The 24,436-nt window shown below is 36.9% G+C and overlaps 1 protein-coding gene across 2 annotated transcripts in view; it reads left to right on the top strand.

Annotated features, from left to right (window-relative positions):
• DGKB (diacylglycerol kinase beta) overlaps nucleotides 1-24,436 on the top strand; it is a 363,946-nt gene that overhangs the window by 15,061 nt on the left and 324,449 nt on the right. For both annotated transcript variants that reach the window (XM_055710145.1, XM_055710144.1), the window contains exon 2: nucleotides 16,790-17,049. In XM_055710145.1, the coding sequence (XP_055566120.1) occupies nucleotides 16,980-17,049 (70 nt within the window). In that variant the 5' untranslated portion in view covers nucleotides 16,790-16,979. The remainder of the gene's footprint in view (nucleotides 1-16,789; nucleotides 17,050-24,436) is intronic.

Raw genomic sequence — 24,436 nt, 5'->3', positions numbered from 1 at the left:
GGTGTTGCAATTGCTGTGCTTTCATATCAAGGTGTTAGAAATTTTTTATGATGCTTTGCATGTAACTTTTTTTTTTTTTTATTACTAGTATTCCACTTTGGACCTATTTTGACAGAGGCATTATCTGCATGACCAAAGCAATCTGAAATAAAATTAAAAAAAAATTCTTCCTACTTCATTGATGTCTAAAGAAACCCAAACCGAACCAACCCCAAGCCCAGAACACCCATGTGAAATGTGTATTACAAAACCAGTGATAGCTGTGTGATGCGTGGAGTGGGGGGTTAGATTCCGTATGCCTCTTACATGTTTTAGAACTATTATCTATAAATTGAAGCAATTTATGGAACTGGGGAAATGAAGTTCTGTGATAATACTCTTACTGTCATCTGTATGTGTTACTGCTGTCTGTCTGGACAGTTGCGTAAAAGGATGCAGTACCTTTGAACTAGACCATTTGACCAAAAAATACTAATAATCTAAGAGCATTGGTTATGCTATGAAAACATTGGACTTCTTAGATAATAGCCATTTAATCAAGTTAATGGAAGCTTTTGTCCTAATTGTAAGTCAGACATGAGATAATATGAAGCTGTACCGATGCAGAAGGTTATTGTTCTTTTGAAAGGGGTTTCAGATGACTTCACCACAGGATTTCTGGGGATGTTCCTCTCTGTATCTGTTGCAAAATAACTGCTCTGGTGCAGTGTAAATAAGATTAGTATGCCTATTAATATAAAGTATTTATTTTGGACTTAAATCAGAACTTTATGATTATTATGGTATTTTGCAGAGATAAAAGTAAGTAAACGAGCAAAGCCATAGTGCTTTTGCAGCATTAAAATGGATAGCTTCTATGTCAGGAAAATATTCTTAAAACAGAGCAGATAAGGTATGCCAATATTTTCTTCCTTTCTTGATGTTCTGTAGAGCAGGTGAAATGCATCAAAAGTGTTTGGCCTGATGAAATTTTTTTTTAGCGTTGACAACAGAACAAAAGAAAGGCCCCCCTCCTGGCTCTGCAGTCCTTTCTGCAGGTGTGGCATCCATACTGTTTGCAGTGTATCCTGTGGAAGGACTGAGATGACACTGGCCAAACATGAGGGTAACATTAGATTGTCAGATCCCGGACATGTTTACTCGTGGCCACCTGGCCTCTCTACGTCCATGCCCCCATGCTGGCTTACTTTTGCTGGTATGGATGATGCTGTTGGCTGTTCTGTTGCTGCCACAGCTGCTGCGGGTACCTGTGGCACAGGCTGATACTGAAGGGTGTGTGTGGGTAGAAGGGAAGGGAGCCAGGAGGACTTGCCTCCTGAGAAAGCTGGGGCTCCAATTCCCTATGCAGTCCCTGTGTCGTGGGGATCCTCATCTGCCTCTGCAGCCATGGAGCTCTCCCACACGTGACCGCCAGCCCATCTACCTTCTCACCTGTTTGGGAATAGAAGAATATTAGGGGGATAACTTAGTGGTAATGTTACAGCTTTCTGATTTTTTTCAGAATCTTTTTCATCAAAAGTATTTAAGCTAGGTAAAAAAACTACTTTGGGACATCTTGTTCCATTTATATTTTTAAGACTATTCACCATAGAAATCACTGGAGAGTTCTTCTTAAAACAGATGGCACAATGTGGGACATTGTAATGCAATTTTCTTTGTAAAATGCTGTGTCCCAGGGCAGATTTACCACAAATGCAGCAATCGTGATGTCCCATAAAAGAGAAGACATGTGTTTTTGCAATGTTTGATATATCTAAAAAATATGCGTAACTCCTCTGACTCTGCCAAGCAAGCAAAGCTTGCTATTTTCAGTAAAGTATTTTTGGGCTTTTGGAGTATTTTGAAACTGTTAGTACAGTAACTGCGTTGACTATTCAGGAAAACATTTGCATCAAAAACTTTAAACATCAATAAATACGGTATTATCTGGAATTATGATTGGCAAGAAGTTGTGTTAGATCTCTCTCCCCTTGAACGTTTTGGCAGAAGACACATTTTTCTTAATATTATTTACTGGAAATTTTTAGTTAATATGTATAGGTTTTAAAGCCATAAAGGAATACTGTGTAGATATCAAAATAGAAACACTAAGAGTCATCTTTCTGGTTTACAACTAATCAGTGTAAATATCTATCTCATCTATTATCTGTGCCAACTTGGCCTTAGTAATTAATTAAACAACAGTATTGTAAGAGGTCTGCTACCAGTATTGGTGACACCTGTTATTAAAAGGCCTAGATAAATTAGCTGAATAATTAAAATGGAGAGAAATATGCCAAAGAATATGAAAAAATATTTATTTTCATCAGAATATTCTGTTGTATCTATACAGAAATATATATGTTCATAATTTCATCTTTATCATAGGTAGGTTTCTAAAATACTAACAAGAGATAATAACAGTAATGTTTGGTATACTTAATGGGAAGAAAAATGAAAATAGGATACATAAAATGATGTTGTACATTTATTTACAACAGGATATTTTCACAGTGAAAATTGTCGATATACTAAATCTATGTTTTTAATTCTTTTAAGATGCCAAAAAAAATAACTTGGTTATTTTAGTTGTGCCATTTTAAGAAATGTAAGATAAATCTAGTGATGCAATTGGTGCCTGGGAACCTTGAGGACTGGAAACTACTAGTAAATGTTAAAGATCTATAATAATCTCTTGGATAATCTTTTGTTTGAGAAGGCCAGAGTCTGAAAATGGCTAAATGCACTGAATTCTCACTTGCTTCTGAAAACAGAGCACTTGGCGCTTTGCAGTTTTGTATTCCAAGTAGCAGCAGCTTTTTCTTAAGTACTCTTTACTCTGCTTAAGTCATATACCTCCCGCAGCAGTTAAGATTTGAGACTAGGCGATTGTTTGGTTTGTGGTGCTTTTCCTGCGACAAAGAAGTGGATGCATATAGGAGCTTTTTCTGGCTGTTGGGGTGTAGGCTCAGGCCCTGGGTGCCTCCTCCCAGCACCATTTTGCGTTGGGCTTGGGCTTGCGCTGGCCCATGTGGTGGAAAAGGAATGGAGCTGCTGGACCTGAATGGGAGCAGAGACATTTTCCAACCAGGTTCCCAGCATGGATGACTGGAAAACCAGGACCCTGGGGCAAACCACAGTACACACGCTCAAGTAATTTAAAAACAGCCACAGATTTCTGGAATGGTGACATTATTGGATATACATAGTTAAATCTGTAAGTGATAACATTTCCGCAGCAGTATCTACTTCCTTTGAACTACTTCTTGGTTTAATTAATGGTGTATTAACTAAAGCTAGCTGTACATGAAAGACAGGGAATTTTAATTAAATTCTGTGGTTTGGGTAATTAGATATCAATGATAATTTTTATAATCAACAGCTTTATTCTAAGTTATGAAATACTTTTTTTTTAGGCATTTAGACTTAAATTCACTAATTCAAATGATAGGATAGAGAAAAATAAAGCTGTTAAGAAATAGGACTGTTTTATTGACTTACATAAATTAGCACTGTTCATGTGTTTATGTATATTCAGTTACAGATCTCGGTTCAGTTCCTGACTTTTCCACACACTTCCTGTGTGCTAGTGAGCAAATTATTTGAGAAAAAAATGTTTCAGTGTGTCTAGTGAATTTGAAATGCAATAATTAGTGCCAGCTGAGATCTAGCCAACTTGTCAAATTCTGTACTAGGCGCAGAAATATTCATTTTTAGGAATTTCAGTTCTCTGTTTATATTCTGTAAAATTGGATATTTTTCTTTCTCTTATTTTCTTGTCCTTGCACTTAAAAGCCAGCAGGTCTGTCCCTTTTGTATGTTGTACTGTCAGTGATATAGTCAACCTTATCTTAGTTTCTGCTTTTGTAATACAAACACATAATAATAACATAATTAGTTACTTGAGATCCTCTTTTCATCTGTTTCATTGGTTAAACTAGCTTGTAAGAAATGAGGTGATAATTGAAGTGTATTTAGGCGTCCAGAGTGCAGACACCCCATTTTGGGTCAGAAAAGCAACATAGTGCCCAGGCTACGTAGTTCCAGTTGCCCAGTTCAGCCCAGCTCTGGGATTTCTACCTATGCAGTCTAAGCAGGTAAGTCTAAACAACAGTATCTCACCTTTTGAATCACAGATTTGCATGGATGAGCATGACCTGATATGGATGACCTTTTTGTGGTGTTTTTTTCGTTTGTTGCTTTTTCTTCTTGTGGCTAATGGTCATCCTTTGTTCTTGGGTAGAACAACACTTGTTACTTGGCATACCTCAAATGGTACAACAGGGGCTAACTGTCTGTTGATTTAGTGCAAATATAAGCAGAAATAAATTACTTAATTATAAAAGTTACTGAGGTACAGCAAAACCACTTCTATGAATATCCACTGGAACTTAAAAACAAGTTAATTTTAAATGCATTGTATCTTTTTGAGGATGGAATGTTTATGAGGCTTTAGTTGACCTTTGGTGAATGTTCTCTAAAGGTAAACTGTTTCATTAGTAAGTATGACTATAATTTAAAATATAATCTTTGCAAAAATAATTCCTCATGGAACAGGTGGGTTTTTTTTTTTCTCTCTCTTTTATCTTTTTCCCAAAAATGTCATGAGCTATACTCAAATAGGATGACCTAGTAAATGGAGTGACTTAGAGATACTTCTGTGATATAAAGAGGATGCAAGTGAAGCAAAATTTTTTTTTTTAGGCTTATTTCATATGTAGAAGAATTCAGCTGTGCATGTTTTAGTACAGACCAGGTAAAAGGAACGACATCTAAATAATAAACCATTTAGTAAAGTTAAAAAATATTATTTCTAATAACATAACTTTTTAAAATCCATATGTTCTCTAATTGATGAAGGTGAGTTTTACATGGGTAGCTCCTGGGAAGTGTTATATATGTAGATACTGTGCCTGTTAATAAGAGTAGACCACACAAAGGACTTTGGAAAATCTCTTCATTCAAAAGTTTTCATGGATCAATTCAGGATGGAACAATAGAGAATAATTCTTAATTGCTAAAAAATATGTTTGTTTTTCGGTTCTGTTTGTTTTTCGGTTCTGTTTGTTTTTCGGTTCTGTTTGTTTTTCGGTTCTGTTTGTTTTTCGGTTCTGTTTGTTTTTCGGTTCTGTTTGTTTTTCGGTTCTGTTTGTTTTTCGGTTCTGTTTGTTTTTCGGTTCTGTTTGTTTTTCGGTTCTGTTTGTTTTTCGGTTCTGTTTGTTTTTCGGTTCTGTTTGTTTTTCGGTTCTGTTTGTTTTTCGGTTCTGTTTGTTTTTCGGTTCTGTTTGTTTTCATTGCATTTTTATTCTCTCTTGCAAGATTTATGGGATCCAAGGTCAGCAATATACATCTTTCATATACAGTCTTCTCATAATACAACTAGACCTTTACTGGTGACTTTGTATAGGTAGGTGGAAGAACTACTAACATGGTTACTAGGTACAGACTGAATTATATGAAGCAATTATGGGATAAAAATGTTGCAAAATTGTGGAAGATCAAATGTAACTTAACAAGCTTGTGCCAATTCATAAGTAACAAGATTTTTCTTCATAGTTTCTCTCTAGTAATAGAAAGATGAGTGTAAACCTTGTAGATAATTTTGCAATTTGTAGGATGATGTAGAAGTTCTGTGGGACCAATTTTTTAACTTATTGGTCAACGTAAATAAAATTTTAAATTTTCTGTTTCAGATGCATTTATTTCAGTGACTAGGCCTTCAGTTGACTTCAGATAGACACACAATGTGTTAAGCTGTGGGATCATCAAGTTTGAAGTAAAGAAAATAATTTTAAAGGACTTGAGCTTCTGACTTGCAATGCATCAAGTGCAGTGTGTGCAGCCCAGTGCTTCATCTGAGAAACTCACAAAACCAAAGCAACAGACTACAGGTTGAAAGAAGAAGGGCTTTTGCAGATATGAAATAGTATAATAGATACAGGTTTGCAGTTGTTTGCAATTAGTTCTATTGCTATAAAAGATAAGAATATAAGATAATTCATGGAGGCAGTGCATCTGTAATTAGCATTTCCAGGAGTGGTAGCGCTTTTATCTGATTCTTCTGTTCTGTGTGGGAGTGGAGTCCAGAAGACTGAATTATATAATCATTCTACTTACAGAAGAACAAATGTAGTGTTACCAAGCTACTATCCATTTTTTTTTTTTTTTTTTGTCACTGAAGAGGAGATCTTTAACAATTTAAGCACAGAAACAAAAATGAGTTGTTTAGTTACTTTTTGTCTTTGTGTTTTTATTCTGCTTTCCTTACTTTATAACATGCTCTGATTTCTGGCTTTTCATTAGGGACTGTATTCTAATACGTGTGTCTTTTTGATGTAAGACTTAAAAATGGTGTCAGAATGGACTGGTTTTTTCTTTCCCTACTAGATTGTATTTATTTATTTTAATAGGGATTCAAAAGGTAGCATATCAAACATTGTGTAACTTTTGCTTTTTAAAGCTATGGTAAAAATGAATTGCACAGGAGATTAATAATTGTTTAAGTGACAATGTTTATGATTCAGAAATATACATATGAATAATTTTTAGTTTGACAACTACAGTGACAGCAAAAGAAAGGTGGCCCATGCTAGAAGGTGTCTAGTGCTGTAAAAGGTGTTCTAGTATGGTGATGGAGATTATTTAATACTTGTTTGGCTCTTGGCCACGATTTGTGGATAACACTAAAACTCCCTTGGGCAAAATCCTGTGGGTCTCCAGTGGAATTGCAGAGGATGAGGAAACATTGCTTCAAATTTCAAGTTACAGTCTTGTAAAGCGAGTTCAGTTTTGATTCAACAACTGCATATATAAGGCAGATTGCTTACTGGAGTATCCCAAGAACTTCACATGTGTTATGCTGTGTCTCTTTCCATGTAAGTTTGATCATGTTTTATTACTGTATTCCAAGCAGGCTGTTTGGAAATTATCAGTAGTATAGGCAAAAGGACCCGAAACGTGGCAAAATCTGAGATTTGCCTTCACAGGTGGTGCTGTCACCCTCAAGATGTCAGGAGGGGCAAAGTGGCACCAGTGGCTCCCCTAGCAGTATATTCATCAGTCTACAGACAAAGCAAGCAGAATAAAAACCAAATCCTGAAGAATATGTGCATACGATCCAGACCTGCAATAAGATACTAACTACCCTTTTCCCTCAAATCATAACAACTCAGTCTTAAGTTAAACTCGAAACTGACCTTAACCCATACTTAACTTGAAGTTTCCTGCATCTGTTCCCAGATTTCAGGACAGGCTTGTGTGTCTGAAAGCTTTATGTGTTAGAAAAGATTTTACATCTTTCTGCCAGTCCTATTTTTCTCCTATCATTAGGTAATCATACTTACAATAGCAGTAACGATAGTGCTAGGGACTACTAGTGTGAAAACATAAGCTACATTTGAGGAGAATTAACTGCAACATTTAAAGAGAGAAACTAATTAGGTAGAACTTCAGAGAAAAGCATACTAGAAAAAGATAACAGAAATGCAGAGCCTTCCTCCAGAGGAAAAAAAATATTAAAAATGCAAGCATAATATAAGCTAGCTCAGCAAAAAAAAAATTCCCAAGGGAAAGAGGAGACAGGATCAAGGTTTTTTGTTTGGTTGGTTTTTTTTTTTTTTTTCTTCTTCCCTTTAAGATGGGAAAAACACAGGGAAACAAAAAATTAATATTGCTTATTGAAAACTGAACACCATGGGAAAAGAACACAAACTTAAATTGCATAAAAGTGCAGTTATATACCTTTCTCAATTAAAAGTGCAATGTGATACCAATTTTTAGTTAAAAAACAAATCCATGGGACTATTGGAATTTGTTAGCCACAAAGTATTCTAGACACAGTTTAACATGTTTAAAATGGTGGGGTTTAGGTTGGAGTCTTTGGATGAAAGGCTGAACATTCACAATATAATGACTTAATATCCTGAAATTGGTAGGAGGAGGACAGAAATTTCATTATCATCTTCTTAAATTCCTCTGAAAAAAATCAGCACAATGAACCTTCAAGGGGTGGTGCAGTCCCATCTGAAAGATGGGTCAACATGTTAAAGTTGTCTTTACAACTGTAAGTCTGTCTGGGGGGGGACAGACAGACAAACAAATGAAGGACACTCAATCAGAAAATGCACTTCCATCCTTGACCAAACCTCTTGTATGTAGTTCCACAAATGTCGGACCTGTCTCTGTTTAGTCAATAGCAGTATGTAAACTGTAAGAAAATTGATAATACAAGATGAGATAAGAGACTGGAGGTCTCTTTCATTTCTGCTATGAATGAGATGAGTCCAAGCTGGCTTTAAGTAGTTGTTTCAGGTACTAAGAGGTGTGAGACTATGATGGCATGGGCTTGGGCATGTGGGCAGGAGGTTGGGCAGAGGTGCAGAGCCTGTCCTCGTTCTTGTGGTGCTGGGCTAACTTGGCAGCTCCCTTCTGGCTTTGTTTCAGTAAAACTGCCTCACAGGTGCTCCATGTGCACATCCATGCCTCTGGTGGCAGTGTAGACATGCCATCAGAGCAAGTGGTAGGAGACACAAGTGGTGACGTTCACAAAGCCTTCACAAACCTAGAAATTACCATCTCCTTGGAGCTGAATTTGAGCAGGTCAGGAGCTGCGTGGGTGAACAGGGGATCATAGTTTGAGATGCTGCTGCTGCCACATAATTTCCTTTGCTTGCAGATACACATTCCTGTAGGCAAGTACCCATCCTACTTTATGACATCCCTTTTGGTAGCTCACTGTTACTGAACTTTTTTATAGTAATACTAATGAATAAATATGAAACCATTTGTAGTTGTCTAGAAGGCTCCACACTATCCCAGTGGACAGTGATATAGCGCCAGCTATTCGTTACCCAGGACTGCAATAATTTAGTCAACTTCTGCATGTAGTGCTCTGCCTAGGGAAAAAAAAAAAAGAAAAAAAAAATCCACCTAGTAGAAAACAACGTAGCATGAACTTCTACTATGAAATTCCTTAACCTGCCTGTTAAGCTAACCTCTTATTCTATGTACAGGTTTCCTGTTGGAGATTAACTTGGATTCATATTTTCACAAGTCATTTAGAAGGAACTCCTGCACCCTGTTCCTAGTTAATTTTGAAATGCATAAAGCTTTGGAATGAGGACAGCAGTTAACAAATCTTTTCCTCGAGCACAGTGGAACATTTTTGTCTCAAGACTAAAGCACATCTCTTCAAAGGCTTATTTCCGCGCATGAAGTAGGAATTTCTGCCCCAGGAAATTAAGGATCATCGAAAATCTTCCCCAGTTGCAAATTACACTTTTCAGCTTTGCCTTCCTCTAATGTAATCACCCCTAGAGCACCTAACTATGGAGAGATTAATTAAACCCAACAATTAAACAAAAACCCCAACCCTGTAGCTTATTACTAACAAAAGTTAATTGTTATGCAGAGTTTACAGTTCATCCCATGAGAGAGAATGGAAAGAAAAGAGGAAGAACATGTGGCAGCTAATAATAGTCAAAGAACTTAACACTGTTGGTACGGGCTTAGATACTTGTGGTGCTAGTTGTGAGGAGATATATGTAGAGTTCACACTGAGGGGTGCACTTCTGGAGCTGGCTTTCTTGGGGACAGTGGCAGAGGTTACCCCTAAGATGTTTATTTCATGATGTTCTAAATTCTGGAGGCGTTTTTGATTGATATATAGAAGTAGTAGTGGGCGACATGGGAAGAATTGTGATTAATCCTCGCTGTAAGCGGACAGCTAAATGTACTGTATTACAGAGAACTTCCTACAGATTACATAGTTATACCTATCAAATCCTGTCCTTTCTGTCCCAGATTGCTTTATTCCATTTATTAAAGAATACCAGTCATAAACCCTAGTGATTCAGCATTCTTTTAAGGCTTTTAATATTCAAATAGTAATTTTTTTGCATTCACCAATTTCAAAATGCTAACAGCTCTTTAGAAATGCTTCTATGTAGTTTGTCTGCTTTTTGATGGAGTAAATTTTTTGTCCTCTTGGTCTCAATATGTTTATGATCAATCACTTATACAGTCAAAATATTATACAATATGATAATTTAGTCATAAAATAAAGGTATCAATTTTTTAATGGCCCTATGGACAAATTTGCTTGTTTAGTCATTGAAGTAAAATGATAACAAGGATGACTAATTCCTTAAATTCCTTTTTAAAATTTTCACTTTTAAAATCTGTTTTTCTGTGGTGGTTATTGGTAAGTTTTTAGCATTGGGAACAGCTTTACGATTCTCAGAAGATTTTTGTGATGTACACTGTTTTGTAAGCATAAAATAAATTCTAGTCTGAAAAGGTGTCAGTTTATTTTTGGTTTATTCAGTTATAATATTTAAAGCAAGAAGAAAGCCTTTGTGAATTTATGATGTATCAGCACATATACATACTGGTATTTCCTTGTCCCAGATTCTCCTTAGTTTCATTCATTTCAATATTTCTGTTAGTGAGAAAAACACTGTGAAATTTGATTGTAGTTCTCCTGACTTGGTAGGTAAGTAGTGTAGCAACTTGGATATAGCAAGCCTAGGAGCTGGAAAAATTTAAGGTCTGTCTGAAGTTGCTTTTACAGTAGTCATATGATGAAGGTAAGATAAACGAAGAGGAAAGTAAAAAAAAATAAAAATAAAAATTTATGCCTGTATTTTAAATGTAAGTGTATTCAGTGGCATCTTGCATTCTGATCAGGTTTTATCAGTGCTCAGTTTTTGTTGCTAGTATTTCTCACTGTCATAAACTACAGTACTGGTGAAATGATTTCTCAAAGGTTCAAGTATCCTGCTTAGCATATCACAATCATTTTTGTGCTGCATGTATTTCCAGTGTTTACAGGTATATTCCATACAAATAATTCAAGGAAGTGAATTTGAATAATTGTTTCTCTGAGGAATATGGGCCATATCTTTGTGTTAAAATTTAAATGGGTATTTTTTACATGCCACAGACTAGAACACCTGGGAGTAAAGTAGTCAGAAAAACATGCGTGCTTTTGAGTTGTGTTGAAGTCACTCTTGCAAACGGAAAGATTTTCAGCTTGGTAAGCAAATTTTTATGGCTTACAGTGTATCAGTGTTTAGACTTTATATTTCAAAATTACATTCATTTACATCAGTAAGCATCCTTTGCTGTATCGAAAAAAATGTGTACTAGTAAAATGACTTTATGCTAAATATTGTGAAAAACAAGAAGATGATGTTATGTAAAAGATGCTATCTATGTAGAAAAAAGCTATTTTTTTTGTTATGGGGACTCTCTTTTTTTTTCATCCATGCCATTAATCTAGCAGCAATTATAAGTAATCATAATACTTCAGTATTTGAGAGTAAAGTCAAAATGGTGATTAGCAAATACTTTTGATTGGATTTTCCCCCAAAATCCAAAATCTTCAGAGTAAACTCTCAACTATTGAAATTGGGATTATTTTTGACATTAGAGAAACTGTTTTCTATGAAGTATAAAATGAATCGCAGGAATACCTACACAATTGTCTTTTATGTCTGTACATTATATATTTCCTGCATTTCCAAGAAATTAGATAAGAGATTGCGGCATGTTTTTATTGTGAGGTTTTTGGATTTTTGTGGTGGTGGTTTTTTTTGTTTGTTTTGTGTTTGGTTGTTTTTTTCTGTGGTTTTTGTTTGTTTGGTTGGTTCAACTATTTTGAAAGTAGCAACATTAGTGGGGAGAATATCCTAGGGGTTCAATAGCAAGTATGGTCTTTCAGTGTCCAGGAAGTATTATTCACTTAGACTCCAACAGCTCACTTAATAGAGAATAAATAGTGCAATAGTGCATCATAATACCTTATGCATTAATGTTACACAGGTCTTAAAATTTGATCACAAGAGAATATATTTTATACATGAAAGTTGAGTTGTTCTTCTGCAAGAACTGATGAAATGTTTTTTTGGGGTTTTTTTCAATTGTATGCTAAACTCACAAATGACACTGAGTTTTCAGAGGAAAGATGCTTTGGACTTGTCGGTAGAAAGGTTGTACTTGCTTTCTGGACTGGTTGCAGGAGTTTATAGAGAAAACCGATTCAGGTGTATGTGTCAGCATGTGGTATTTGACATGTAAAAATTCTCCTTTGGAAAATCTGTGATGTCACCCACACTCAAATCACAGGATCCAGCTATAACCATGGTGAAGGTGTAGTTCCCAACTGAAGGAAATATCAAGTACATTCTGTACAGAAAAGTTCTTGAAAAGCCTAATTGCTTCAGCCTCCATAGCAATTACGGTATAAAATATTCTGTGTTATTTATTCCTGTTGTTCAAGCAAAAATCACTAAGTAGTCATGTTGTGGAGGAAGGAAACTTGTTTCCTTAGTGTTCATCTTCTTTTTTTCTTTTAAGTTGGTGTTGGGTTTTTTGGGGTGTGTTTTTTTCGGGTTTTTTTGTTTTGTTTTTTTTTCTTTAAGCATACTAAACCAGAGGGAAATGGATGAAAAGGACTAGAAGGTCTCAGTCTTGTATAGCATGGCAAATGCTTACTTAAGATATGTCATTTTGTCATCAGCACCCTTTTTTTCCATCAGCCTTAAGCTGTGCTCCTTTTATGGAATAACTGGCAATTAGTGATGAAATTGTATGTGATATGTATGCTATGGAAGGGCTGGTAGAAAGCAAAAAATGGCTGAGTAATTCCAAAAGGCAGACTGTAGGCTGTTTGAGGTTTCCCTGTTATGGTGATCAGAGAAAAGTCCCCTAAGGCATGTGTTAAGAAGAGTGTCATGCTTTCAGTCCCGGCAGTGAGCATGGACCCCAGAAGAAGCCCTCCTGCCTTTTTCAGGAGCATGTAGAGGGAGCTGAGTTGCTTGAGATGCTGGATGTGTTTCCACAGGCCACAGTCCTCCTCTGGAATCATTTGAAGCTGAACCCACTTGTATTGTTTATTGGGTTTGTAGGACTGAAAGTATTTCACCACCAACAACCCCACCCCCCATAGTCTCCGAAAACTCTTCTTTCCTTGCTTGCTGTGAGGACTTTACAAGGCATAATGATATTATTTGGGTGTTGAGATTGGTGTGTGGGGGATGTGCCTTTATATTTGTTTTCCCTCCATTGTATGTTCCTTTCTCTTCCCCACTCCTCAGCCTGATTTCTGCAGGGCAGCTGAGGATTTCAGTGGCATGGGGAATTCCTGGAAAACTAAGCTTGTCAGCATAGTTGGCTGAATTCTAAGTAATTTGATTTGTAGAGTTTTTAACAAAGCTTTGCTTCCTAGTTTGGGTATATGGCCTGGTAGGAATCCTGACAGAAAATTTAATAAACTCTCAAATCCACAAAGAAAAGCATGTTTTAAAAGGGAGGCTGGAATTCTAAGGCATTACAGTCAGTGGATAGAGGAGAAAGAATATTTTTTTTTCTAATTCTTTTCGTGATAAAATGAATGGCTTATTAATGTAGTGTTTCTAATTTATTTTATTTGTAAATTTGTGTCTGGTTGAGAGAGCTGTGAATCTTGCCTAAGCATGTACTAACAAAATGTGTGCACAAATCTGAGTTTCCTGGAATAAGCCAAACTCTTAGAGGGTTTGTGGAAGAGTTCCCTGCCTGATATCCCATGTGTTTTATCTGAATGCTGTGGTGTGTTGTTCAAAGTAATTTGTCGCTGCATTGAGAGGTCAAATCACCATTTGTGTCTGTTTGGTGCTGCTGATCTTTATTTTTCTTGCCAGCAAACACATTTTATTAATGTTTTAATTCAAGATTCTTTTTTCCCCCTACATGATAGTATTATCTCTGTTACTATTTTCCTCTTCATGTACTGATAGGTTTTTAACTGCATGATATTTCTGGAGTACTGAGAGAAAGAGCACTAAAATAAAGTACAAATGAACATTTAAATTAAAAACTACTGAAAAAGATAATGTAAATTAATGTTGTTGTCTACAGAAATTAAGGTATTTGGATAACATATAGGTAATCTTAAAATGTTCACCTTGACAAAACACACACATTTATGTAATACAGATATGCATTGATGGCTTCTGGCGTCGGCATCTGTATAACGTGCTTGGTTTCCTACAGCTACATTATTACACTTAGAAAATGGGAAACCACCTCTGTAAAAGGTTTAACTGAAAACTAAAGGATGCAGGGACCAGGGACCTTTCCTTATTTAAGACTCCCTTGCAGCAGAATTTACCAGGGAAGTAAAAGAAGGAAGCCTCTATAAGGTTCCTTTTGCCAAGATTTTTCCCATTATGTTTATGGATGTTCTGGCATCACATGCCTTGAGGTGGTGTACGTGACCTGTCTGCAGTCCAAAGACCAGCCATCCTCAGTAGAGGACTGCCTACCTCCACATTACTGTTCCCAGATTAAACTTGGCAAATTAGTTCCACTAGGTCCCCCACAGTCTTCCCTTTCAAAGGGAGGAACTTGCATCTGAAGAATTTTCCAAAATAATACTGTAGCCTTAAACTGTTGTATCTTCTATAATAACTCTGCTGGCTTACACCCAGGCTGCATCTTTTTTCCTGTGGACTGCCACAAACATGCTAAATTTTCCAATTGCTGTCACCTCATTCGGGTCATGTACCTTTCCTTGCAGCACTGTTTGTAGGCAGTAGGGGATATCAGAGGTGGTCATTTAGGTCTGAAGTTGGAGAAGGGGAAGTCACTGGGAAAGTATCCATTTGCACTGTACATGTACTGTGTATATAACAAATCCTATAGACAGTGGTCAGCTAAAGGCATTGCATGTAAATTGTTTGATCAGTTTAGAGCGCACAGCAGTTATTACCTTGCTAGTGATAGCAATTTTAATGGTAAGCTGCTTATCACAAATGTTCATATTAAAGAATGGAGATAATTTCATACTGTAGAGCATTCAGCAATGTTGTTTTTTGTAGGTAATGAAACTAACGTGGTTAAGAATACAAAAGTAATACTGGATGAAATTGTGCTACAAAACTTTGGTTCTATTAAATCAATTATGCAAATATGAAAACATTTTCAGTAAAACCTAATCAGTTGTCAAGAATATGAGAAAAAATATACCTATTTGATAAAATAAAATTGTCTTCACTGCAATCTAATCAACTGCCAGGAATGAAACATCTCTAATTTGATTAAAATGTCCCTGTTGACCATAGTTATTTTATCTTGTCATAAATAAGAGGACTGACGCTCTCAAGACAGAAGGATAGCTTTTCTTACTGATTGTCAGTTTTAACTTTTGTAGTTCCTGCCCTTTTTCTGGCACTGATATTGATTCACTGATGTTTGAGGGCTGACGTGCCTTATACTTGGCCAACGTTATCCATACCTATGTTGCTTTTTCCATCCCGATTTCCATGCTCCTGTTAGTTTTTGTTAGTCAGTTAGTGTTTGTAGTTCTTACCTCTTCCACCTTATCATTATGTTTTATTCTGACTTGAGGAGATGAAGAGCATAGGAATCTCTTCTGGTTCAAATTTAAAAAACACCAGGCAGCTGCCAAGTACTTGTTATTGCATTTAGATAGCTTTACTTGATCATAATATGGGTGCATGTACTTGAATCATTCACCAAGAAGGGCCTGAGAGCGTGCTCTGGGACTAAGGTGTCTGTCTTCACAAATTTCTTTGTTCAAGAATGATATATGTAAAGACAAAATAATACAAAAAAAAAAAGTCCCGTCTATTATTGGGTCAATGTGTCTTTTTTTTATATGCTTCTGTTCCTAGCTACTTTATTTATTTTTTTCATTTTCCCTCATGACATCTTACTACTTTTTCTTTCCTCCCCAAGCTGCAAACGTCTTTTTCCTTAGTACTTTTTCCATTACTGTGTCAGTCTCCTCTGGTCTGAATTTTTCCTTTGCTCTTTTTGTAATTTGACCCTTGTAAATGATGCATTGCTAGACATATAAAGAGATTCCACTTATGGTCTAAAATTAACTTTCTAGTCTAAACTTGTCATCTAGGCAACCTCTGTAATCACTAGTGAAAGATAAATACCACAAGAAGGCAATTCATCACATTTTAAGACTATGTTGAAACTGAAGGGATTAATTGCTGTCTGGGCCACCTGTATGTCTCTGCTGATTAAAGAGAGTGCCCTGGATGACAATCTTAAATGAGGTACCTGACTTTCAGATGGCTAAAATTAGATGAAAAGTATCCTACCTGTTGTGCAAGGAGTGCTGTTGGTAATGCATTGCCTTATTAAGATCTGTCCTACAGAGGTAGAAACTGCTTATAATTGGAATGAGATGGTGCCCACAGTTTGATTATTATTTTTTTTTTTTTTTTTTTTTTGTGTGTGTCTTGAACTGATTTGCAGTGGAGACAACAGTTATATTTGGTTTTTCAGTAGTGACTTCAGCAATGTTGTGATATTCTAGAAATCAAACCCCTACTGTCTTGTTAGAATAGTTAATATTTATGTAGCTCTTGTGAATTTCTCACCAAATTGCAGAATCCATTGCATTTTTGACATGAGGAGTTAGAAGTTTCAGAGCATTTTTGATAAGGCCACACAGCATTGTACAACAACATAATTGGATAATAAACCAGCTATGTTAATCCAATTTTAAAATCATTGGGAACTAAATTTACTGGGTTGCTACTAAATCATAAACATCCCAACACTAGGTGTCCAGATACAATTTGATCATAAACAATCAATAATTTTTGATTTTCAGTGGATTTGGAATTAAAAAAATAAAATTTGGAAATAGATATAAAATTATTTATGGAAAAATACTGTATGGGAAGATTTTGAGCAAAACTGTATATAAGAAAATATTTACTAGTTCCAATTAATCCCATAAGAAAAGTGGTGTTTACGCTTCTAATGTTTGATCTTCTTTTAACAGTGCCGTAATTCTCCACTGAACCATCACATTGGGAACAGTTCATAGTTCAAAAACTTCATCCACATAGACCAATGCTGTTTCTACAGTCTCCAAGCACTGTGAACTGAAGCTACAAATCTCTATGGAATTTATATCACCTGGATCAAAAGGAATGTTTTTCTGATATTTAACAAAGACCCTTACCGCCAGTATGACGAGCCAGGAGAAGTGGGTTAACCTTAGTCCTGGAGAGTTCTCTCAGCTTCAGAAATATGCAGAATGTAAGTGATTTATTTTTTTTCAGTATGATTTTATGGCTAATAAAAAAGAAAGAATATTTTGAATGCAGAATATAATATTACTAATTATTGATATTATTCACTGTCAAGTAAGGGGTTAAATTATGGTTAATATTTTTTTTTAATCCAACACACATTTTTTTTGGAGGGAAAACCCAAAATCACTTGGAGCCTGTAGGTTTTGGTTTTTTTTTTACTGAACAATTATTATCCAGTATGGTACCATGTAGACTGACTAGTGGCTATGTGACTATGGATATCTGGAGAGCATATTTTTATGGCTTTGTCATGTTAAGTTCGTCATAAAAATTTGTAGGCTAATAGAGTGGGTTTTGTATTAAAAAGAAGGCTTGTGCAGTCATGCAGGAAACATGGATGTTCCAGGAGAAACACATCTAGTTGTTGAATATGAAGATGTTTCTAATACTATAAACATTTCAAAGGAGGTGATGTCCTGTGAAAGAGCAGGAAACAACAACCTTTCAAAGATGACTATCCCATTCTTGAGTTATTGCTTAGGTAAAACTTCCTTTAAGTGGCTGAGCAACTTAAATGGCTTGGAATTACATGCTTAGAGGACTGATGCTGAACATGAGAAGTTAGATTATGAAGCCTGATAATAATTGAACTGGAAAACATCAAGAACGTTTAGGAAGTTTTCTTATATGATGAATAGTCTAAATTTACATTTCTAAAAATGGAGAAAATCTCATATGACTAATGAATGTTGTTGATTTATTACTAAAGAAACCATTTGCTTATAAATTAAAATGAAGAATGGCAAAAACTGGAGGTTGGTTGGTTTGTTTTGCCTGTGACATCACCGCATATGCTTAATTGTATTTCAGTGTAGTTGTCTAAGAGAATAATCATAAAATGATTTTTAGAGTTAACTTTAATCGTACATTCCACTGGCATGTGATGGAGATTCGTAGTATTTTCATGATACCAAGTTAAGCCATGAATGATTCTTTATTTAGTGCAATGTTATACAACAAAACCAAAAAAAAAAAAAATCGGGCAGAAATATTTACATGATGCTTTCTTGAACAGGTGTATTTGAGTCTCACAGTTTTCTACAATTGCTGTATAGTTTAAACTATTCTATTTATTAACAAAGTATGTTTTCTCCCCATGCCACCTTCTTGTTTCAAAGGATAAGTTATAAATATAAAGGAAATTTGCTCCATATACTGCTTTGTCCTTAATGATGTTACCAAACAAGGAGCTATTTTGTTTCTCATTTCATAGTGGAAAAGAAGACATTGATACTTGCCTGGTATTTAATCAATTAGGACTCCTCGTTAAAAGAAGGACTTAAAGATATCTGAGAAAGGAAAACATCTGTGCTTTTTAGTTGTTTTTATTTTTATGTAACACACAGAAACATTAAATAAAGTGGAATGGGATGCAATTACACAGACCTTAAAAAGAACACATCAAAATTCTATATTAATGTTCTGTTGCCTTCAGAGACCATTGCAAAGAAAACTTTGTATTTCGCATGTTTAATACAAATAAGCTTTTCTAAAAATTACATCACCAAATGGATAGTAAACACAGTATATCAGTTTAAGAAAAAAAAGTTCTGAACATATTTTCTACTTCTTGGGAAAATAATTTAAAATTATTCTTTATTAATTTTTTCAATAACAGAAATCAAAAACTTCTAATGGAGAGAGAACAGTTCATAGTTCAGAGAACACAATCACATAGAGCTGTTGCTTTAGTAGAACTTGATATCAGGATAAAGTGTTTGGTGAAGTTGGTTGTGGGTTTGTGTCTACATTAAAGAAAGACATGATGACTTTCAGGCTTCGTCAGCTTTCCTGGAATAGAAGGATGTTAGTTGTTTGAAAATGTGAAATGTGACACATCTTTGTATAAATAGCTCAATTTCTGAGGCAATTAAAAAAAATTGTTAATGGTATACAGACTTTGATTGTATAATGTCAAGGGAATATAACCCAGATATAGGGCTTATTTTGAATTTTTGAGTTGTCCAGTTTAGTTTTCCTGAATGACTGAATAGCAGTATCTTTAAAAGTGTTATTTCAGACTTCAAAACACACTATTTTTTAAAAAAATTGAATTGGATCCAACATTTTTGAATTTGATACTTTTTTTATCTAACATGCAGAGATATGGAATGTTGTGACAGTCGTTGCCTTTACTCATTACCATATAGTAATTAAATTATGTTGAATTGTATGAAGTTTGAATATGTAATTGCTTTGATATTCCTTTGTCTTTGTTGAACATGGCAAACATGGTGAACTGTAAAAGCACCGAATTTCTAGCAGAGTTTGGCTAGTGTGGTGGACTTTGATTTATCTAACAGAAAAACCCCACAGGAATTGCACACTTTTCCCCAGCATGTGACCTGAGGTACTGGTGGGTCTCCTGCAGGAAGGAGAGATGATCTGAGTGTCAGAAGGTTACTTTATAGGGGAAGTTGACTCTGTGGCAGTTGCCTGCCTACAGTGGGTTGTGATGAGCCCCCAGCCTTGCCTTTGGCTAAGCAGCAGGTTTCATTGAAGGACTCGAGAATACAGTAGGGAATTTTTAATGAAGTCATTTGTTTTCCACTTTCCTGCTGATATGTGGGGACGTAATTTGCTCTGCCTTTCATTCAGCTTGGTGTAGAGACTTGACTTCATAAATCTTACCTAAATTACAACGTTATTTTTTAATGATGGAAATTTTAACAGATACACTTTTTTGAATTTACAAAATACAATGTTTATAATCCCTACTTTAGTTTGAACCAGGCCTAAAGTGAGTACGGGAACAAAGAGTATAGTCTCCCAGAAACCTCTCTACCTTGGATGTCAGTGACTTTGGATCATACTCATAGTGGCCGATAGTCACATCTACTTCATGGGGCCACTGGAACCAGAATTGCTTTTGTACAGCTGTGGTGGGTTGACCTTGGCTGGATGACAGTTGCCCACTAAGTGGCTCTATCACTCCTCACTCTCTTCCCCTGCTCCAGCGTGGGGTCCCACCCATGGGAAACAGTCTTCTACAAACTTCTCCAGTGTGGGTCCCTTCCATGGGCTGAAGTTCTTCAGGAACTGTCTGTTCCAGTGTGGGTCCCCCGTGGGGCCACAAGTCCTGCCAGCAAACCTGCTTCTGCCTGTGCTGTTCTCTCCACTGTGTCCTGCCCAGGAGTCTGCTCCAGTGTGGGGTCTCCACAGGGTCACAGCCTCTGTCAGACAGATGCACCTGCTCTGGTGTGGGGTCCTCCATGGGCTGCAGGTGGATAACTGCTCTGCTGTTAACCCCCATGGGCTGCACATGGACAGCCTGCCTCACCATCATCTTTACCATGGGCTGCGAGGGGCATCTCTGCTCTGGTGCCTGGAGCACCTCCTCCTCACCTTCTTCACTGACCTTGGTGTCTGCACAGTAGTTTCCCTCATATATTTTTCACTCCTTTTTCCCAGCTACTGTTGCACAGCAGGTTTTCCTTCCCCCTTCTTAAATATGTTATCCCAGAGGCGCTACCACCATTGCTGACAGGCTTGGCCTTGGCCAGTGGTGGGTCTGTCTTAGAGCTGACTGGTGTTGGTGTTCTCAGACATGGGGGAAGCTTCTGGTGTCTTCTCATAGAAGCTACCCCTGTAGCCCCCCTCCTACCACAACCTTGCCATGCAAGCCCAATACAACAGAAGGCTGAAATATGAAATATTTCTTAAGCAGTGTCATTTTATGTAGGTATTTGATAGTAAGATATGTGTAAGACTGGAAGAAAGTAGTACAGCACTTCAAACAACAAGACCTACAGAAAGAGTTTTTTCGGATATGTTAGCGTACACACATTCTGGTGCACAAATAAAATGTATGCTTTCTTTTAATTAAGTTTTTATAATTCAGAATTATTAAAGAAATATACTGTTACAGGGGAGTGTAGTAGGCTGACCTGAGCTCAGTGGGTAGAATTCAGAGTTCACCCTTACATCTCTCTCATGCTCAGATGCTGTGTTGGTGATTCACAGCATTTACTATTGTTGATGCAAAGCAGATACCTTTAGCAGTTGAGCCCGAAGAGGGGATGTGTTGAGGTGCCTTGCGCTAACCCGTAGCAAGCTTTAAGCACAGAGTGTATTTCAAGTTCTGCTTCTCCTTGGAGCCTAAATATAGTTGGTTAGGAAGGTTTGCTCATTTATTTTCAGGAGAGGAGTCAGTGTTCTGCACTTCATATGCCTATCCACCCAGGAAATCTTTTCTTTAAAATGCATTTGCCAGTGTCTTGCATATTTTCTGGGTGGTCAGAAAAAACCCTCACCGAGTTTCTTTCTCAAGCTGAATACCCTCAACCTAAACTGGCTACAGAGATACAGTGTTGCTTGTGTGACACCTCCAGCTGCTGTCTTCCGCATAAGCACACCACACCCCCCCCCCCCCCCCCCCCCCTTTCTGCTCTCACAGCCTTAGTTCTGATCCAGGATTGGAATGAGTGGTCACCCAGACTACTGCATAGTAGACAAGGCAAACTTGTAGGAGTGAGGAGTTTGGGTTTGTGTCTTTCAAGGCTGAAGCTCAGTTTGAACTCATATCCTCTGTCTTTCCCCTAACCAGAAGGCAAGTCTGTCTCACTTCCACCTGTTTTATGAAGATGATTCTTTCTGCCAGACTTTGATGAAATCAGTGACATCTGCAGGTATTATGGTTTCTAGGAATCGCAGAGGAATGGGTCTGCCCAGGTTCTAAGAGGCAAATTAAGTGCCTCTTCTTATCTTTACACTGTAACAGAACTCAGGAGGCACCTAGGTGAGCTGCTTCTTTTCCACATTGATTGGCTTTAGTCATGTAAAGGAATTTTGAAACCATACTGAGATACAGGTGGCACAGATAATAAGCTTAAAGTACTTCCAGAGTTAGGTTATATGTGCAGAACTGTAGGTGATAGTGTGGACATTATAGATCCAGCTGTCCTGGGTTTAGAGGTCTGAATTTGGTCTAAATCCCCTTTTTAGTTACCAAAGCAGGTGTGTGGATCTTTCACTATACCAAGCCCATTAAACTCCTCATGTTGCCTCTGACAGGGGCATGTGCTTTCCACTCTGTGACTGAAAGACACTGTTCCAGTTCAGTGTAGTTCCACTGTTAATTGATATTCTGTTAGCTTGATGATAGTCTATCCACTCTAGCAAATACAATTAAACAAACAAGGCCTGCTCCTAGCTCTGTGTGCAGGTACTGTCCTTGGCATCCTGTTGAGAAGTTACTACCACATCTTGTCTACCTGTCATCTTCATCACATTTATAGTATGATTCTCAGTTTTATCCAAGTGTATTGTTTGGTGAACACAAACCCTGAATGTAAAATTTCTTTCCTGAATGCATAACAGCTTTGCCCAATTTCCATAAATGGCACCGAATAGCAAAAGAGAATGAATTCTCCACCACTTAGTCCTAATCGCAAAACACTTCACTCTAAGCAATACTCAGAACTTATTATTAAGGGAATATCTTCCAGTAAATTAATCCAAGGAATAGCCGTTGTTCCGTTTTACTGAATAATTTTTGAGCCCAATACAAAGCAACTTTATACTTCCAATTTAAGACCTTTCTTCATCTGCTTGTCATAATTAAATAATTTGGAGCTTCAATTGAATTTTTTTGAACAGTTTAGATATTACTTTAAAAAGAAGAAAAGTGTATTTCTAGAATTCAAAGAGCATATTACCTAATACTTGGCTCTTTGCAGTTAATATGCATGTGTGTGTTTTTTGGAAGAATAATTATTTCCAAAGACAGTTCTTCTGTGTCCTCCTTGCCAGTCAAATTAAAAGTACTCTCTTCTTGTTCTGAAGAGAGAAAAGTAGAAAATATTTTGCATTAGATTTTTGCCTGTCATTAAAATGCTTCCCAAGAATATGTGAAAAGAAAGAGAACTGAGATAACAACAACAATAATAATGTAGCCCACAGCAAATCCTGAAGATTCTAAGGACATACATGCACTCAAAAGAAGAAAATTCTTATTTTTCCCCTCCTTCAGATTTCATGATCAATGCTGGCTGCGGGAAAGAAAGGTGAAGAGACATAGGTGTTTTTCTGCATAATAATGTCACTGCATAGGATAAGGTACATATAGGGCTTCTCAGGCAGAGAGCGTTTCTTCTAAACTGTATAGAACCAGGTATATGCATAGCTCTGTACTACTTCTAACAGCAGCCTGGATTTTAAGGACATTAGAGAGAAACAATATAAACAGCTTTATCGTGATTAGTTTGGACAGGGTTTTTTGAATCCTTTTTATTAAATGAAGTCCTAATTATTTGTTAAGGGGAGTTTAGAGATTCCTGCTCCAAAAGCAGGTGTGAAAATATTGAAGGGACTGGAAACAGTTAAAGCAAGACTGTTTCACGATTCAGCTAGGCTTTAAAAGAAAGAAGGCAGGTCTTCCCTTCATAGGTGGAGAGAGGCAAAGACCTCTGGGATCTGGCAGCATGTGTGCTCTGGGGAAATAGCTTGGTTTTGTGTTGTCCTTCTGAGTTTGTCAACAAAATGTGCCCTGAGGAAAAAGCCTGAAAAAAACCTTTTGCAAAACTTTTGGCAGTGATGTTTTTCCCAGGCTGGTGGAGAAGAACTTGGGCAGACTGTCACAGCCTGCAGATATAAATAGATACTGGAGTGCTACTGAAATGGCTGTGAGATCAGGAACAACATTAGCTGCTGCAGCATCTTTTGATGTAGCATCAATAGCTACTGCAAGAACTAGACAGTGGTAAGAATTTTATAGGGGAACATGAAGGAAGAATTTGTGAAAAAGATCTCTAAAGAGAAACAGGAAGGTCAGCAGAAGTTTGGGTCCAGAATTAAGTTGCCAGAGACTCTTGGGTGGGTTTGATTCTGCGGCTCTCACAGATGGAAAAGATTTTCTTTTACAATGTGTATAAATGATAACCTGTAGGGAACTTCATATATATCTGGCAGCTGGTCACCAGCAGCTATGGGCTGTTATGCAGTCCCTCATAGGGTCCCAGGCTTCTAGTGCCACATGGAATTGTGCTAATTCTAATGAGGGAATGGGCCTCATCAAAGAATACAGATTTTTGGCTATTTTTGGCTGTTTGGAAAGTGGAGAGAGAAAATTCTGGTGATTACTGAGAAGTTTTACCCAAGTATTGGATCTTAGGAGTATGGTGTTTCTGCTGGTGTTAGTAAAGATGAAGGAAATTAGTTTCTTATAAAGCTTTGTCAGAGCCTGTCAGACTGGCTGAAAGGAGTATGGCTGTGTTGCCTGTATGATAACCCATACGCTTGGAGAACTTCATGGAAAAGGATACAGGGTTTAGTGGGAGATCCTCTTTGCATGCAAAGCCAGCTGGGGACGGAGTGGCCAGAAAAAGGGGTCA

The sequence above is a fragment of the Falco cherrug genome, chromosome 4, assembly GCF_023634085.1.
Source record: "Falco cherrug isolate bFalChe1 chromosome 4, bFalChe1.pri, whole genome shotgun sequence".
Lineage (NCBI taxonomy): Eukaryota > Metazoa > Chordata > Aves > Falconiformes > Falconidae > Falco > Falco cherrug.
The sequence above is the reverse complement of the archived record's forward strand: the minus strand, read 5'-3'. Positions and strand labels throughout refer to the sequence as shown.